The sequence below is a fragment of the Mycteria americana genome, chromosome Z (assembly GCF_035582795.1).
Source record: "Mycteria americana isolate JAX WOST 10 ecotype Jacksonville Zoo and Gardens chromosome Z, USCA_MyAme_1.0, whole genome shotgun sequence".
Lineage (NCBI taxonomy): Eukaryota > Metazoa > Chordata > Aves > Ciconiiformes > Ciconiidae > Mycteria > Mycteria americana.
Genome location: NC_134396.1, coordinates 7,091,716 through 7,110,240, shown reverse-complemented (window position 1 = coordinate 7,110,240; position 18,525 = coordinate 7,091,716). Strand labels below are relative to the sequence as shown.

At 36.8% G+C, this 18,525-nt stretch overlaps 1 protein-coding gene across 2 annotated transcripts in view; it reads right to left on the bottom strand.

Moving 5' to 3' along the window:
• Positions 1–18,525, bottom strand: part of WDR70 (WD repeat domain 70) — a 140,172-nt gene that overhangs the window by 19,684 nt on the left and 101,963 nt on the right. For both annotated transcript variants that reach the window (XM_075526438.1, XM_075526439.1), the window contains 2 exons: positions 12,575–12,659; positions 11,322–11,460 (listed from right to left, as the gene is read on the bottom strand). In XM_075526438.1, the coding sequence (XP_075382553.1) occupies positions 11,322–11,460; positions 12,575–12,659 (224 nt within the window). The remainder of the gene's footprint in view (positions 1–11,321; positions 11,461–12,574; positions 12,660–18,525) is intronic.

Here is an 18,525-nt window from a genome sequence, read left to right as displayed (position 1 = left end):
TTTTACAGCATGGATAGAGCGGATCCAAGATGGGAATAGCAGTGTCAGGGGGGTCAGTGCAGGTTGGAGGCAGGAAGGTGAGGAAAGGTTAATAAATTCTACGAAGAGGGACTAGGAAGGGTTAGAGATGTTTCACATTGGAAAGAGGGACTGGCAGAGATTATGGGGGTTGTGAGATGCTTCAGAGAGGATGCAGTACGGAAAACATAGATAAAGCACATTAAGAAAAAAACATGAGCACATACAGCAAGAGTTCCTAGTTTCTACATATTATAGAGTATGTATAGACTTCACATAAACATTAATTCTTATGCCTAAAATATTTTTCTGCCACATTCCAGAGCCTGAGCAGTCACTTAATCTCACTAATATCTTCTGAATCTACCAAAATGTAAGGTTGCCTGTTATGTAAAAAAACAAGGAGAGCATATGTAAAGAATGTCTTTTCAAAGTATTATTCACCTCTATCCTCTTTCACTCTGCTGCAGAGAGCTAGGGAAAATTAAGGTTTCCCTCCATCGCTGTCTTCTTGTATTTCTATACTAACATTTTACATGTCTGTGAGCTGAAGCAGTACAAGAGCATTGATTTCTTATTTTTTGCATTTCAGTTGAAACTTCAACTGATATCCAACAAAATGTAACTACCTCTATATGTACACAAACACCAGGGTAATAGCCAATCTTTTGTTGTTAGCAAAATTTTATTGAACAGACATGTATGTGTATATGCATATACTGATCAAATGGAATATGGAGGTCATAATTTGCTGCAAGACTGGCATGATATCAAGTTTTGCCATTTTCCAAAAAATTCCAAGGACTTCCATATTTTTGACATAAATAGGAATCACCGTACACTTCTGCAGCACTTAGGTCAAGGGGGCTATATTCTTTCCTCGCTACTGCAAATGAGAAGTAAATTAGAGGGGCTGTATTTTACAATGATGTTTTAATTTCTTTTCCCTCCTTCAGGAGGTCTTACTGCTTCTCAATTAGGCATTGTTTTCTTTGGAAACAACCCCTTCTCCCTAAAGACAGTTAAGTTTTAAGGTTAAATACCATGCATTTGTCTTTGAAAATGAACATTTCATGTGAAGTGTATTTTCAGACAATGCATAATAATCTATCAGCTTTTTCAAGTTCATTAGTAAAGCTCCTCCTGCCATGCAGGGAAGAGGAAAGAAAAACATGCTTCCATATCAGTTATACAGTGTTGGAATAAACCTTTTCAATTTTTCCTTCTCTTCACTACAGGTACAGCCTTTCACTCTTCTCTGATAGTTCTCGGCCTTCTTACACATTTGCTCCAAAATGCCAGAATTGATTATTCATTTATCTGCATCTATCAGACTTCTAGGCTAAGTTCACTAAATTAATGTCTGCTCCCATGGCTATTAGCGAAAACTGTTTAAAGTACAGACACACAAATCTGGTAAATGGAGAAGCAGCATCTATCTACTTCCACACCTACAGAAAACTACTCTGAGAGGGCAGAAATCTCTACTGAATGATGCTGACATACAGGTAATATTTGTCCTATCTCTGGGGTGACTGTGCAGCCAACACCCCACTTGTAAACTGGAAAAAGCAAAAGTGATTTCCTTGCAAATTACCACTAGAAAAAAAACCTGCAAATTCCAGATAAATACTGAAAATGGAAAGGAAACATGCTAATCCTAGGCTTGCATGCATCTCTATTGAAGCAAGAATTCATGGAGTTTTGATGTTTCCACTGATTAAAAAAAAAAAGTTTGTTAAAATTTAGATAAAGTTCTGTAATCCTAAAGTGAGGCTGCTAAGGTTTTGACAGTTATGTTTGGAAATCAGGTGCAAGTTCTGAGAGCATGGACTTGACTCTCAGCGAGCACAATCCTTTCATAAAGTGGCAGGCTTTTCTCCTGTAAATTGCCTACAATCATAAATGCTTAATCAATAGAAATGCATTTCTATTGATTGAAATGCATTTTCAATTGCATTCCTACTTTGCTATTGGCAAGGTCAGAGCACAAGAGATGAAATGTCCCAGTGCTTTAGCAGGCGAGAATAAACATCAATGGAGGAAACTGAAGATCTTAGGTGGGACTTACCTCACCAAACTTTAAGATGTCTACACCTCACATCTTTAGAGGTCTACTCTTTAAATGCCTACAAACTTTCACCTCCCTTTATAGTTAACGGAGAGAAATAAGCATTTTCCACTGGCCTTCATCTAACCTATTTTAGATATCTATTTTAGGATGAGATAAAGTCACAGTCTGGATGTGTTTATTTTTCTCTGTTGATTAGAAGAGGAGCCTAGGGTGACTGGATCAGCTGTAGACATCTATATTTGGTCAGGTGAATCCCTGCAACCTACAATGGCCAGAATAACTATATAAGAAAAACAGAAAACTAACAAGGATCTATATTACAGCATGTTGTGCTACTTACATAAAACTCTCCAGTTCAAGGATAAAGTATCCTGGAAGCCAAATTAAATACTCCTAGTGCAGAAAGAATACAGCAGATACAAACTCCTAAAACTGTCCAACAAATCTTCAGAATCTTAGCTTGAAAGATCAGGTCTAGCTGTGGAGATACTTAAAAACTGAATGGGGATAAAACAGAAACAAACACAGCCTATGTTCGCCTTCATTGCTCACCCCTTTCCTAACCTACAATCTAATAAATAATTCCTTCAGAATCCTTTCTGAAGCTATACAATAAAATAGTGATAGCAAGAGCTGCTGCTCTAAGAAAATATTTTTGGTTAGGAAAAGAAAAACTTAAACAAACCTCTCTTTCCTACGTGCAAGCTTTGCTTCAGTGGCCATGACGGTATGTGATGGGTTCTGTTTGAACAGCACCGCTCAGATTTGCTGCACTTGGCTGTCCAGCCAGCCAGATAAGCAGCATGTCAGCAGGGAAGATAGTGAACGTGTAAAATGACATTCTGACCATGGCTGCGGACTCTATAAGGACAGGTCACCTCAGCAGTGGTGAAATGGGGCTTTCCTGACTGAACTGAATATTTATTTTAACTGTAATTTTTACAAATTCCAACATTGCTGGAAAAAAAAACAAACCCACAGTCTGTCAAAATCTGTGCAAATATGTATGCAGCTAGTTTATTTAGCACATCTATTCTGTCTTTTCTCCTGTAAAAGCCATACATATTCATGGTGAGGAACTGCTTGTGCAATGCAATACCTTTTAAACATGCAGGAGCTTAAAACATAATGAAGCAATACTAGCTAGGAAACTTAACTGCTTATTAGTTTTTGGTTTTGTTTTTTTTTAAGAAACAGTAATTACCTTTCAAATTAACATTACCCATTACCTAAGCCTATAATATAACCTAAGTTATATTACGTTATCTTTATATCTGAGAGGGGTAAGCAATTTCAAGCTTGTGCTGGAGCGAGGGATCAAATCTCAGTGCGCCTTCCAGCTTAATCTTCTATCGTTCTGGAACTTGCACAACATTAAGTCCATCTCACTTTAGTAATACATCTTCCCAGAAGAAAAGGGAAATGTACAAAGTTATTTCAGAAAAAAATGTACTTATTTCAAAGGATTTCTATGTCTTTAAATAAAACATTAAAATATTTGGATGCTAACAGCTAAAGACAGCTTCCCACTATCACAAAATCTTTAAACGATTGTTCCCCATCCCTGTTTGGCTACCGCCGCTTTTAAACAAATTCTGTAATTAGGAAAGATATTAAAGCAGTGGCTTTCAAGGTTTTCCATTTTATAATGAAGGTGTGGAACCATTTAGAAACTTCAGATACTTAGACTGCTGTACAGGAGATACAAATCTAGTCTTCATACAAATCTTCATGGACATGTTTGCAGTGACCCGCAGTTTTCACAGACTGAAAACTTCTCTGCAACTGCTTATGAAATACATCCCAGCAAGAATGCATACAACTACTTGTTAAAAGAGAGGAAAATGCCTCCTACTATACTAAAAAATCTCATGATGCTGGGCTGCAGGAAAGGCCCATAACCATTCTAACCTTTAGGCAGCACAGTGACTCCTGCCTATCTCCAAGATCTCAAAACTTCAAAAGGAAACACTTATTTCCTCCCTCTCATGCCCTCATACTCTATGAAGTTCAGAAACAGGCCTAAAAGAGTTTTAAGCAAATGTTTCAGCACATTTTTCCCCAAATGTACAAAGAGATATTTTCTCTCCAATTCTATGCAACTGGAATTTAAAGGGAAAAAAAAAATCAGAAACTCAATATTCTAATCTGAAGCTAATGGCAATCTTACCTGCAGAAATACCACTATTTCTATATAATAATCAATGATCATTAATAATGATGGTTGACATGCAGAATGGAAAGTAAAATCAACTTATAAAGTTAGCATAGTAAGGAAGGGCTTTTAGATAGATAGTTCTTTCCTTCTCCTACAGTCGCCTTGATTTCTCTGCAGAAGTTCTGCATGAAACATCAGCTACATTAACTGTCTGGTCCCCTCCAAGAACAACAGAAGTTCTGCCTTAAGAATCACAGAAAGATAATGCTGCTCAGAGACAACATTAATTCCCACTGCACACTCTGTAATCTCTTTTCACTGGTGTCTTAGAGCACAGTGGTGATCCAAAAGCCAATGACTTTGCTTGCCATGCTGCTGTATCTGGGAAAAGCTGGTCTGCCTCCTGGCTGCACCCACTGACCAGAGGAGGAGAGAAAACGTAGACCAAGTAACTCTTACAAAACTGTTGTATTTTTAATTAAAAAAAAAGATTAAATAACAGATTTAGAACTACGCCGCTTCCAAATGTCTGCAAAGCTGAACAACAAATGTTACCAGTTTGCTTCCACCTTGTTTCTTCTTTTGAGCAAAAAGATGGTTAACACTCATATGTTGATACTATGCATGCTCTGATAAAAAAAGGCTGCTCACACAATAAAAACATACTAATATATATTAAAAATCTACTTTAAACCCCAATTGCAGAAATCTTCAGGTTTGAGATTCCCCTGGAGCTCTTCCAAGGATAAGAGCCAACTACAATAAATAAGGTGGGAGGTTAGGGAATATCTAGAATGCAGTGACCTGCTATCATTAGATTTAAAACACTCATGAGAATACAGTAGTAGAGGAAACAAAACTAATGTTTTTCCCTTGTGAAACATGACTTAGAAAATGTATGGAAACATTCAATCGAAAAGGGACCAGAAACGGATAAAATTCACAATTTTCTATGTAGAAAGCAGAAATATCATAAAAACATTTTCAGAGGCCAATAATTTAAGCAGAATCTCAATATGGAACATATGGATAGCAATGCTGTATCACTTACCTTTCAAGGTACAGCTATAAAATATATTCTTAGACGTGAATTGAGCCACTGAACAACACTCTCTTTTTTTGATGAATAGAAAAAGTGACTCAATCAAGGTGGCAAGCTGTTTTCGTCACAATTGCAAGGCAGGGTATTTTTAAGCACCCGTGCTGTTAAAATTACAGTCACACTTTTGTCACAGTCTATCACAAAACTAAGGCAGACAACCTTCACATACACCCCCCACTCCCCATTACAGTGAGGAAACCTGCACAGTTTATTTCTCTTGCATACCTCAAACCTCTAGTGACAGCTCCCCTAAAACAAAGTACATGCTGCTGCAGGATATATGAAGGGAAGGGCCGCATTGCCTTTACATATATGAAAGCTGAGAATAAAAATTGACAAGTTACCTAGCTATAAAAGAAAACACATTCCTGTGATTCACCTTTTATAGTTTTTTTTTTTTTTTTTTACTTTAATCAGCAGAAAAAATTACTGGACCTTAAATATTGTATTTACTTCCTTATTGGGGGAAATGTGGATTTTCCTTTCAAATAAAATAAATGGCTTTAAAAAGAAAACCCAGAAGTAGCACAATGATCTCTTCCAGAAGTTAAAAGAATTTGTTTTTCTTAAATTCAAAAGCTTTAAATCTTAGTGAAATGGGCCACAGTGGAAAAGCCCTTTACTATATTACTGCACCTTATAAATAGTAAATGATATTGTTTGAGGTCAAGGAAAGAAATACTTCAATCCTGTATCAACTGTGCAGAAAGGATGCTGGAAGTTTCATATTCCTTATTCCTTCTTTCCTTTTCACTCTTTAATCTAAAACGCAACTTTATTTATAGCTTGTCTCAGAAGACCTTCCTGAAACATCCCTTAAAGGTATTTTCAGAAGTATTTAATAATTTAACTTTTGCTTATATTTGAAGAAACTAAGAAAATATTGAAGAATCCTCCTAACAGAAACAGGTTTCCCAAAACAACCATAAATCTATGTTTTTTAATTGTTGCTTATCTACAAAACCCTGCAGGATATTTTAAAAACTTGCACATCTCATTTTATAACGTACACAATGTCATCATCTTAGCTCATTTTTAAATTAAATTATTACTTACATTTTCATTTTAAAATAGCAATTTCTGTAATTGTACAACTTTTTTTTTTCTTTTTCAGTGCCCACTCTTGCTTGGCAGTAATGAGGTGTACTACTTCTCCTCTCCATATGGGGAAAATGACTGCTCTACTGCTGCCAAAATCAATCTTGTCTGTAATAAGGGTAACTACTGGGTGATCTGTTTGAACAAGCCAAACGAATGACAGACATGTGAGAGTGATTCAAGTGGTTATCCACAGCTATTTTAAATTAAATTGACACTGGGGGAAATGCACACCCAACTCTGCTTCCCATACACTAGGTATTTATAACTGATTCCCATGAAGATCTCACACTTGCATAACCAAACCAAAAATTAGGAATAAACCCACCCTGACTTGCATCTGACACTGAAATCTCCTTTCCATTCCAGAAAGAGAGTGCAGTTACAGACATCCCAAAAGATGAGACCTCATCCCAAAGCAGCTACAGGTCTTCCTTCCTCTCATACTACCTGAGGAAAGAGAAATGGCCTCTGAGTTTCTGTGCCTACACTTTGTACCCCTCTTCTGGCAGTTATATTTCCTGATATCTGTTTAAGTCTCCTCAACCATCTAAATGGAGTGAAGAAACATTCTGCATGCAATTATACATCTTTCACATAAAATAAGCCTCAAATGCTCAAATCAAGAAAGTTTAATATAAATATCTTCTTGTGGGTATTTGAGGTGAGAGCAAAAGAACTGTTCATAGATAATACTGCCAAGATAGAAGAAACAGAGACAAAGACTCTGAAAAAGCTGCACGTGCATAACAGGATTTTTTAAAAGTTCAGTTCTTGTTAAAAAGAGATGAATTCTGTACAGTTTAGCATACGTAACTATGGTCACAGTACAAAGCCCTCATAATTTCCCATCATACCTGTACACACTGAGCCAGAGTACGGCTGAAGTACTGCATGCAGAGTATCAGCTTCCTCATGAGAGTGGGAGAGGCAGGAGCTCCCACCCGTGAGTTTTGACCTAATCTGCAGTAAGTGACCCTGCCAGTAACCTACAACATGGGTAATTTTACTTCTTGATAAACTCATGGAAGAAAAATCCACTGAGTGCTCTTAACTGTGAAATTCGTATGTCTGCATCAAGATATCTCTAAGTCACAGATCACCGGAGGCAGAACAGGATAGCCAGAGAAGCATCACTGTGTATTTGCCCTGTTCACACCTCTTCCTGACAGCACACTGCTACTGGTCAGAGACAGAGCCTATGGTCTGCACCACTTCTGGCACTTATTTAGTTTTCCTTCAAAGAGTATTGCTATTTATCCAAAAAGATTGAGTTCTACAGAAGTCCCAATGCCTACATGGTGGGATGGCATTCAATAGTGGACACAACAATACAGTCACTAGTTTAGCCACAGGTTGTGACTCAAAAAAAAAAAGTGAAATGAAAGCAAATTAATATTCTATACCCAGCCGCAACAGCAGAGACTAATCAGACTGTTAGTCCATTAGTAAAGCCACAAAGTTTCACTCCAGCAGCTCCGAAACAGTAATGGGTTTTCCCATGAAAACTTGAAAGAAAAGGTGAAAAAAGGTTTGTGTATGATGGAAAGGAATGCCAGACACAGCTTTGGTCAAACATTCCCATTAAATATTTTCCCATTACCCCCTAGGTTCATTCACAGGCCAATTGCACTGGCTATTTACCAAGGAGGTTTAAGATAATGCTTACTGCTTTTTAGTGTTTTTCAATTTTCTAAGCTCACCAGCATTTCCTTTAAGAAAAACCTTGTGAAATTAAAAAAGTAAGACATTATTAGTTTTTGCTTTCTCTTCACAGTAGATTTTCTGTTATTCTGATTATATACATTCTACCACTAAACTAGTACACAATTGCCCTCAAAAAGTCTTATTATTTTCATTTTATACTTGAAATAAACAAGTAATGATGCCCTTTTTCTTTAGGAATTTGGGCTAAATCCAACTGAAATCACTGGAATTATTTTCATGAGGAATGAGAGCAGATCAAACTCTTTGCAGAGACAGATATTGGTGTATTTGTGCTTTTACTACAGGTATTCGCATAGTGTAACTTCATCTATGCCATGTCTAAAAAAACCAAAAATAGAAACATTGAAATTACATATTTAAGCACTAGATAACATACAAGAGGTAAAGAAGTATCATATTTAGTTACAGAAGACAAACTCAAGTTTCAGACACCATTATGTGTTTATCCTTAATTACACTGTTACCTGCATTTTTGAGAGAGTATAAGGAAAAAAATGCAAACTAGGAAAGTAGTCAGTACAAAGCAAGTAATTACTGCACTGCTGAAAAAATGCTTTGATAAACTACTTCTTTAGGATAAAATATTAATCTACCAATTTATAGGCCAATGATCTTTCCAACAAACAGCAGGTACCGCTTACAAAATACAAAAGCCAGCTTCTTGAAAAGTCATTTGATTTTAGCATGCCTTTATGTGTTTATATTTCATCAAACACTGCAATTTGAGAAGAACAAGAAAAGAACACTAATGAAAAAGCTGAAAGATACAAACAATAGAAAGGTCTTGAAAATATATACTGCTTTTATTTTATCACACCACTTAGAGTAATTTTTCTTCTTTTAGATTCAGGTTGATATGCTTAATTGTGTTTTTCTTAGATGAGTAGCGTTGAAAATGGAAGCTAGACAGACTGATTGTAGAGGTATTATTAGTGCTGACTCTCTGAAAATTATGTCATAAGATCAGCATTTATAAGTCTCAATTCCTCACCTATTATTTCCATTATTTTCATTTGATCTATTATATTCAAAGCAGGAGAATGACAAACTTAAATTTTGTAACTATAAATGAAGAAAAACAGCAGCACTAAAACACTACAGACAAAAGTAATTTACTACAGTCTTAAGTACCACCATATAAATATCAGCACCTATATACTTTTATAGTATAAAATTATGAACCTGCTGAGATTTGTACACATGCTTAAAATTTTACTATGTGAGTGGCCCCAGTGAAGTCACTTACTGACCCCTAATTTTGTTTTTCCTAACAATTTCCTACTGTTGGTTCTCAGCTCCATGTCTCTTTTGCATTTTGAAGCATAAGAGCAGAAATTTACCTCTCAATTCTGAGAGAAACTCATCGCAAAACCACCTTTTCCGGACTCTCCTGTAGCATCATCTACTGCAGCAGGTAAACAGACCCTCTACTGCAGAGAATTAAAGAACCATTTTTCTGGGAGAAAAAGTTAGCAAATGAAAATTATATTTCCTTTGAACACAAACCAGGTAGGTTTGTGAGCAGTAATTCTCACTATTTAATTTCGTTCGGAGATACAGCATCCACCATTGACAAGCTTCTCATTCTTGCAGTCTTAAAGCTCAAGTGAAGTTTCTGTACATTGTTACTGACTTCACCACCACTAAATGGAGATGCCATCATGACCACATCCAGACACTTAGCTCTAAGGAGTCCAAATTAATTGTGAATGGAATTGCTAAGCTATTTTGTTTCCTGTGTGCAAGGACAGAAGAGCTCCTACAACAATATATCTCTCGCACTTTATGTTATGTAGTTGTTTTCATTTTCTCTGTCATGAAGTTTCAGAAGTGATACTGAGGCATTCATGTTTTGTCTCAGAAAAAGGTCATAAATACTTGGTTATAATACTTGTAGCAGAAAATAAAAATCCACTAGAAATCCTCATGACTTAAGTTGAGGTTTGGTATGTTTCCATAGGAGAAAAATTTAAAACCCAATTTACGCTATCTTTGGAGAAATTCTTTAGTACTAAATAAAACTTCCAATGTCATATAAAAACTGTATTTAGAATATATGTTTAAAATAAGGGGTTTTAAAATAAGGGGTTTTTGCCCTCCAGAAAAAACACATGCTTTCTGCTGACATGAATTCTGCATTTTTAATTTGCAAGACTGCTGCCACAGAAATTATGGATATAACAAATTCATCAACAAGCAGATTTTGCTTTAGGATGAATTAGAAAATGGGATTTGAAAAGAAAAGTAAATACAAATGTAAATTCTGTATAAACGATCTCCAGCACAAGGGGTTTTGGCCTGCTGTGCCAGGAAAGACTGCTGTGCTGGGTTAAGAAAAGTGCAGAAGGAGAAAACAAGATCCTGAAACAAAGCAAAAAAGTTGCCATCTGACAGACTGCAACAACTAATGGGACTTAAGCATACATTGCCATACTTAAGCAATGGCAATTCTGTTTAAATTCTTCCACTCTAGTTTGTTATAATCTATAAGTTTACTTGTGTGCACCACAAGAATGAAAGGACATTTTTTCAACTATGATATTAAGGTTCTTCCTTCTGTACAAGGGAATAGGTAGGCAGTTCAAGCCATACACAGACTCTTCTGTGTTACAGATTCACAATTTTAGGTTTTTATATTACTGGTGAGAATGGTAATTTTGATGGATGGATTCATAATGATGCCTTCCTTTTGCCACAAAATCGTTGCATTTACACAAGCTAGAGTCCATTGAAATACATCCTATAGTAACCACAAGTCTAGTTTCAGGGACAAGTCAGAGTTTTGTCACAATATGGCATTTCATCAAGATAACTGGTGGAGTCAACAGCATAAACATGTAAGAATTTTAGGATTCATGCCTCACTCCACAGATCTAGAAGGGTTCACAGAAATCCTTGAGAAACGCAATGGTATCAGCAAAGCAGGGATCTCCTAATGCTTAAACACCTTGTCCCAAGATTTTCTTTTATTTTTTTAATTGAAAGAAGAATGGCACCTATTCAGGCCACTCTGTCTCTTAAACATGGAGCAGAAAAATTACAGTAGTGTTAGTAGGTCATTACCTGTAAAAGGGGAAAAAAGCATATGAATATTAGTTCATTCATATTTTGAATATCTGACAAAAGAAAACTAAAACACATACCGCATCTGTAACTTCTATCTCATACAACTTCTGGAATGTCTCCCGATAAAAGAAAAAAAGCTTCCCACTGCCGCCACCTTTCTTAACAGAGGTGCCTGTGACGAGTATTTTATCATCTGGGCTGAAACAACAGTCTGTCCTGTTGAAGAAAACAAATCCTCATAGCAGGCAAATCAATAATTAATGTATGGGGAACTTACATATAAATTGCACTCCTTAAAAATAATCCTTCCTATTTGTTAATCCTTTCAAAACAAAGCTTTAAAAAAATCTTTTGTCAGCTGTCATCTATTACTATAGTTATCAGACACAGTTCACATATACAATTACAGCTGTGCACAGAATGTGCAAAACTGGCAGATCCAATAAAAATCCTCCTCCCAACAAAATTTTCCTCTGCTCAAAAGTCTTGTAAACTTTTCAACATGAGAAACAAACAAACAAAAGTATTTTCAAATCTGGTTATCATCAGTAAGTAAAAAATTAAACCAATCATGAAATCTGTTTTTGCTGATGATACATTCTTCAATGATGCAAGGCAGTGTGTTTATACAGTGGCCAAAAATGTTTGTCTGTTTGCTTTTCCTCTATGCTACAAATTGCAGTCAAGATTCAGCTGTCCATGACCTGCCTTGCTAAGTTCTTGTTTCAAAAGTATAAATTGTCCTTGGAGTTGGATTTGGCTGTGCTACAGAAATGCAGGTAATACCAATGCAGCTATAGAAATGCAGGTAATACCAATAAAAATATTAAGTACAATATTTAGCACTATGCAGTACAATATAGTATTTTAGTACCAAAGAACACAGTCATCACTACTTCTAACATCATAACCTGAACTGATACCATGCACCTTTGTGTTATGTCTACTTTTCAATCCAGCTCTTTTTTTATTAATCATAGACCAAATAAGAATGAGGATTACTTCTATATCTCATTACACAAACATAAGGCAATGAATGGGCCTCTTCCTGAAAAGTTGCTAATCTAATTAGACAGAAAACATATGAGACTGAAAAATGGCATAAAACAAGCAAAGGTAGCTATGAATAATCACAAAAAATGCAAGTTCTTTTAAAGCAACATGAAGTCCTAAAACAGCCAAGAATCCTCACTGCATAGTCCTTCCCGTGCAGTCCTTTCTGCACAGTTCTGGACCTAGTGAGAACTGAGGAGGAGAACTCCGATACACTCTCTCCTGCTCAGTACAACTACTGCTATTTCTACTAGCTGGAATAAATTAGAGTACTTACATTGGAAAGAAGCTAGGCAGTCTTTCTGCTGAATTAAGAGGCTTTTTAAATTGTCTAATATCCCATATCTTTAAAGTATCATCTCCTATGAAAGAAAAGGGACGAAAGTTAGCAATAAAGAATTTAAATCAAGAATTTAGACATGTGCAGAAAATTTCATCCTCTAATTCATACACAAAAGAACAGAATGATACGGTAGAAGCATTGAAAATGGGGATGGTTTGGAAGTTTTTTGTCCCTGAATGACTATGAAAATGCAAGGATGAGAAGTTCTACCTGTAGAACTCCGGTAGATCAGAAACTTCTCCTCAGTGGTTCAACTCCATGGTAGCAATCCCTCCTACCAGAAGCCATTATCCACAGTGGAATCAGATTCCCCAGACCCTAATTTATTCTGTGTTTGTGAGCTTTGGTGCTTTGCTACTAGGAGTAAATTTAACTTTTAAGATATCAAAAGAAATTAAAATGTTACCATGGATGGTCTAGATCAAAAACTAAACAAGTTTTATGTGTCTGGTTTCTACCTGCCCTGAAAAAGTGATCAGGAAGAACACAAGGCACATGAAGTCGTCCCCCTTCTTTAGCAGGCAAACAGCCACAAACTGCAATCTCAGTTTGGAGAACAGGCCCTGGAATCAGTCAGAAATCCTTGGGGAAGGGGGAGAAGGGAAGCAAGTGAACCCACACTTGCTGTAACAAAACCTTTTCACACCCCTGCACACCACCTTTGGCCATAAAAGCCAAAACTGAGGTTACAGCAAGACATTTACAGCAATTCTCATCTGTTTGATAAACATGGTGTGACTGTAGACCAGTAAAAGTCAGGCTGTTTATTCCTTTTTGAAAAGTTACGACATATTAACAAAGTGAGAACAGGGGGAAAAAAAAAAAAAAGAGATTACTTAGTTATTCTCAGAGAGATCTACATCTCTGCTGATCATCCCTCTGGGATACATATTTCCAGCATGAGACGAGCTATAGAATATGAGTTTTGAAGCACCTCACTCGGGCACCTAGACATCTCTTTGCATTTGACATCAGTGTCAGTGCTTTCAAGGGTGAAAAGAAGGACTTTCAAACAACAATTATCTTTTAAAATACCCAGTGATTAGTTTTAGACAAAAAGTTACAAAACCTTCCTGACCTAGGAGGAAAAGGAGGCAAGTGACTGGTAATCCACAGACCTGCTTCCTTCCAAAGCACAAACCTTGCAGGGAAGTAATTTTGTTGTCTAAAAGTATTCTGTGGATTCACAGCCTTTGAGATCAAGAGCTTAAAGGAGGCCTCGGAAATAAAATGTTAAAAAAAAAAAAGTAACATGCTGCAACAAAAGAAATCAAGGCTAGCAGTACCCTTTACAGGGAAAGCAGTGATGTGTGGCCTCGTACATCATGTATGTTTATATTAAAGACTAGGATAACTCCTTACTACAAAATATTTTTAAGAAGTGGACAACTTAAATAAATGATGTCTAGAGCAGAGTATATTTCTGTTCATTGGGAAGCTAAAAAATGACAAGAAAGAAAAATACTGAGTCCCTGTTTTGGGAATATCTGTTTTCTTATTGTTTCCCAGTAGACTCCATCCCAAGCACTTCAAAGCATTTGGTCTTGTAATTTGAACCCTCCCTTTTCTCTCCTACCCCTAACAAAAAAACACTTATCGGAGAGATGTTTTATCTAAAGCACCCGCACTTTATAAATGTATGCAAAGGATACCATTTGGCCACTCTGCAAATCTCCTGGATAGGGACAGATCTAAGGCTAGCAGCCAAGGCTGTTCTGTTCCCAGTGGAATGAGCCTTGACATGATCTTCAAGCTGTAGTCCTGCCAGGCTTTAGCAGGAGAGATGCAGTCAGACATTGAGCTATAGCTCTTCTGCTAACAAGAAAATGTAATCTGCTGGTTTAAAAAATTAGAAGACTCTAAAAGGACTCAAAAAGTCGTGGCTGATTTCAATTTAACACTGTCTTACACTGTGCAGAAATAGATGATTAAGTATTTGGAAAGGGAGAAATGCTAGTAGAATGACTTGGCCAATGCTGTGAAACTCTTACCATTGTTAAGAATTTGCCCAAATTCACTTTTTCTAATTAAAATATTCTGTGTTGCAAATACAGTATTGGTTCCTGAATCTAATCTGCATCTGGAGTTGAAATCACTGTCACTAAGAAAACAGACATATTAACTTTCCATAACACCAAGGATTTTTTCCAGTAGCATCCTTCCATCAATGCTTATGGGGCTTCTTTACAAGAGCTGTAGCAGTACTGATCTATTTTTAATTACTTCATACATGGACAAAAATATTTACCCTTGACCAAAAACATATAAACAGAAGTTGTGCAGTTCAGCATGAAGCATTCAAAATAGTCCACTCAGATCATTCAGTATTTTTCTTGATGGCAGACTTCTCCAAAGCCTGGCAGGATTATTTAGTGCTTTTACAGCGTTTTTAGTAGCATTTCAAACTCTGTTCTTTGCCATTTTAATAAGAAAGATACCAATAAACAGGCCTAGTCTGATAAGATCAGGTCAGACACTGTTATGTGAATGGTACTGAGCATTGGGTATATCAAGAGGTAACAAGTAGGTCCTAGAAAAACAGTCTTTGGTGAGCCAGGACTGGGATTTTGCAGCTTTTAGTCAAAATAAGGCCAGTGCACTGATACAACAAAGGTTTTATCTGATTTTTTTTTCTTTTCAGAAGATACTGACCAGGAAGACAAGTACATGGATGCAAATGGGCCTAAAAGAAGCAAAGCGCTGCCAGAAACTCAAAAAGCCTAAAGTCAGCAACACCCTTCAAGAAGCTCCTATTTTAAAGAGGGAGTCCTGTGTTGAAAGCAAAGCTCAAGGACAGAAATTCACAAAGATCACTGGGGAAAGCAAAGAAACATAGGAAATAAGAATTTAAAAAAGAAAATACAGCATAGGACAGGCACAGCAAAACAAGGCTTACCCTGAGGAAGCACCAGAACATGTTATGTTTATAAACTCTGAGCCTTTCTGTGAAAGTTTATAGTATATATGTGAGGAGAGGCACCTTACAGAACAAGGTGTATGCTTCTGCATTCTGTACTGGTTCAGCAAGAGGAGCTGCAACAGCTAAAGAATGACCTTTGGAGGCACCACAGGTCGGGACCACGCTCACCCCGAGCCAAAGGCCTTGGGAGGGAAGTCACAAATTGGGGATTCTGCACTTACTCTTGGAAGAGCTCTCACCATCACCTGCATCCATACCAGCCTGGCCAAATAATTAAGTGCATCATCCTTTCTAAACATATGGAAGTGAAGGATACAGGAAGACTTTGAGAAAGCTGTTTCAGCTCCAAGTGTTACAAATAGTTGACTATGCGTATTAAAGCTAATGAATGCATTTTTGGCATTGTTTGAAACTAACATCAGTGTTCAGCTCCTGTGAAATATAACTTAACATAAAACCATTTGATTTTTAAAATGCTAATGTTTGTATTTACCATAAAGAGCAATATATTATTACTCTACACAAAACAGAAAGTCACTATACATGCTGCTGCATAATCCTTGAGTATACAGGAAACTGTGCTCAAGGTGTTTCTACTTTTTAAACCAACTTCAAAATGAATTTTTTTTTTCCTCAAGAACATTGTGAAAAGAGAAATACAGCTAAAACTTAAAAAAAATCAAAAGGAAACACAAAAAATAATTTTTGAGCTCAAAAGCAAGCATGTATCTGCATAAGCTATCTGATAGGCTTAGATGTGAATATTTTTTCTTGGGTTTAACCATGGTGAACTTATTTTCCTATATAAGTGTACTGATTAAGATGGTACTGAGTCTGTACACTGTTCATACCACAGAAAATAAATGAACCATCAAACTAATAGCTATCATAAGATTCATGTAATTAATGAAGTCATTGCTTCATATAATGACAAAAACTAACTCCATAAATTCTGTACATACCAGGAATCAAAAAAAGTTTTTTACAATTTTTATAATAGGACCCCAAGTCGAGTCCTAATGCTTATGTCTTCACTGCTGAACAAAGAAAATGTTCTCCAAATACTATCTTCACTGTATTTAGAAAGAATTACTTTCATGGTTACAAGTGTGCAAAAATATCACTTTCTTAAGTTTCTGTCAGGTTACTACCTAATACCCAACAAGAGTAAGACTGAGAACTCTCATAAGCAGCTCCTTAGCTTTTCATTTTCCCTTGTGCTTGCAGCTGAGCCCTGCCTCATCTCTCTCATATTCAACACAGAATCTACATCAGATGCAGGAGAGTCAATTAGGCTTTCAGTGCAAGCCCCCATTCCCCAAACAGCTATCCTGTCTTTGATCCTCAGTGCTTGGCAGGTGTGTTAATCTATGAATGCTGGATCCACATCTGCTTTTGTTGGTACAGACCCAAAGCAATACTCATATTAAAGCACTAACCAAACAAGTCAAAATAAGGTATGAATCCTCCTTATTCTCTAGCATAGCGCACGCAGAGCTTTTTTTTTTTTTAATACACTAGATAAAGGTAGCACTTTTATCCCCACTGAGGGGCCAAATTTCTGTACAGTCTTCCATTCTGCAAACAATCAATCAACATTTTATATAGCAGAGTGTGGTAGATAAAACATAAGTAAGTGAAAGTCTGTTTAACACGACACAAAATCTGGAGACAGATGAGGAAGAGCAGGCAACCAAAAGTGCCACATGCAATAAAAATAAGCAAAGGTCATTTATGTGATCTACATTCATAATTGTGAAACATAAAAGAATTTACATAAATGGAGGTTTCAAGACAGCACTAGTGAATATTGCTCACATAAGTATTAACCTTGTTTGCTGTTAACATTTAAAAGCACACTGAAGTTTCTCCTTAAATCTTACAAAGTATGTCCATGTGAATTTTTCAGGGGCAACACCACTGGCAGACAGATGCAGCATTTCACTTAGCCCAGAGCACAAAGACAGATGGTTCACCTACTTTCCAAGGAGAAGGTTCTCACCAGTGTCTGGTTCAGTAAGGACCAGCAAGGTTGAGAGTTTTTACCTCAACCACTTAGGACTCATTCATGATGAGTACAGTGGCAGCAGAACCCTGGATCCAGGGGCCTGAACACCAATTAAGAAACAATGCAAGCGCCATTAGCATGCTCTAGTAAACCTAGGGCTGTTGGGGACAAGAATACCACCATCTTACTCTGAAAGATACTATCCGGGGAACATAATGTTTGGAATCTTAGAAGCCTGGCAAGACATACAAGGAAGTCAGAGAGGTAGCATCCAATAGCAGCTGCATATTCCTGTAAAAGCCGCCAATGCCACTCTACTCATCAGGGACAGAGGGAGGACGAGGGCACAAAGCAATTGCAAGCTACAGCCCTTGGCTTGGAAGCACATCCCCTGCTTCAGAGCTTTTGCCGACTATGAATACCTCTGTCCTGGTATTTTGTATATGTAATCTCATTCTGTCTACGTACCAAACTAACCAGATGTCCTGTACATATGTTAGGCACAATGTTAGCCGACATTAACATATAGTGCCTCTCCCTAGGCCTGTTTATTTGGCCTCAGGGCCATGCTAATGCATACACATAGCTTCTGGTTACAGCTGGTTTCCATCCAGACAGCTCGGATTGTATGCTTGCACCTGCCTGCAAAATACTGGGTAGACAAATCTCTGTATGAAAAGCTGTCGTAGGCAAACATCATCCTGTCCAATACATCTAATACTGCAGTGAATGAGTCTTCAAATATATCTTTGCCTTCTCAAGACTTGTTCTGTTATCTAAGACATTTTAATAAAAGTTTTATCTTAAGTTTAAAAAAAAAGCATTTTTTTCCTGTCCTGTAGACATTTCAAATTTTTTTTTGCCATTCAAGTACATCTTGGACACTTGCTTCTAGTCATCACCTCTTGATGTTTGTAATATAAATTAGATAAAAACTCCAATTAGAACAGAAAAGGA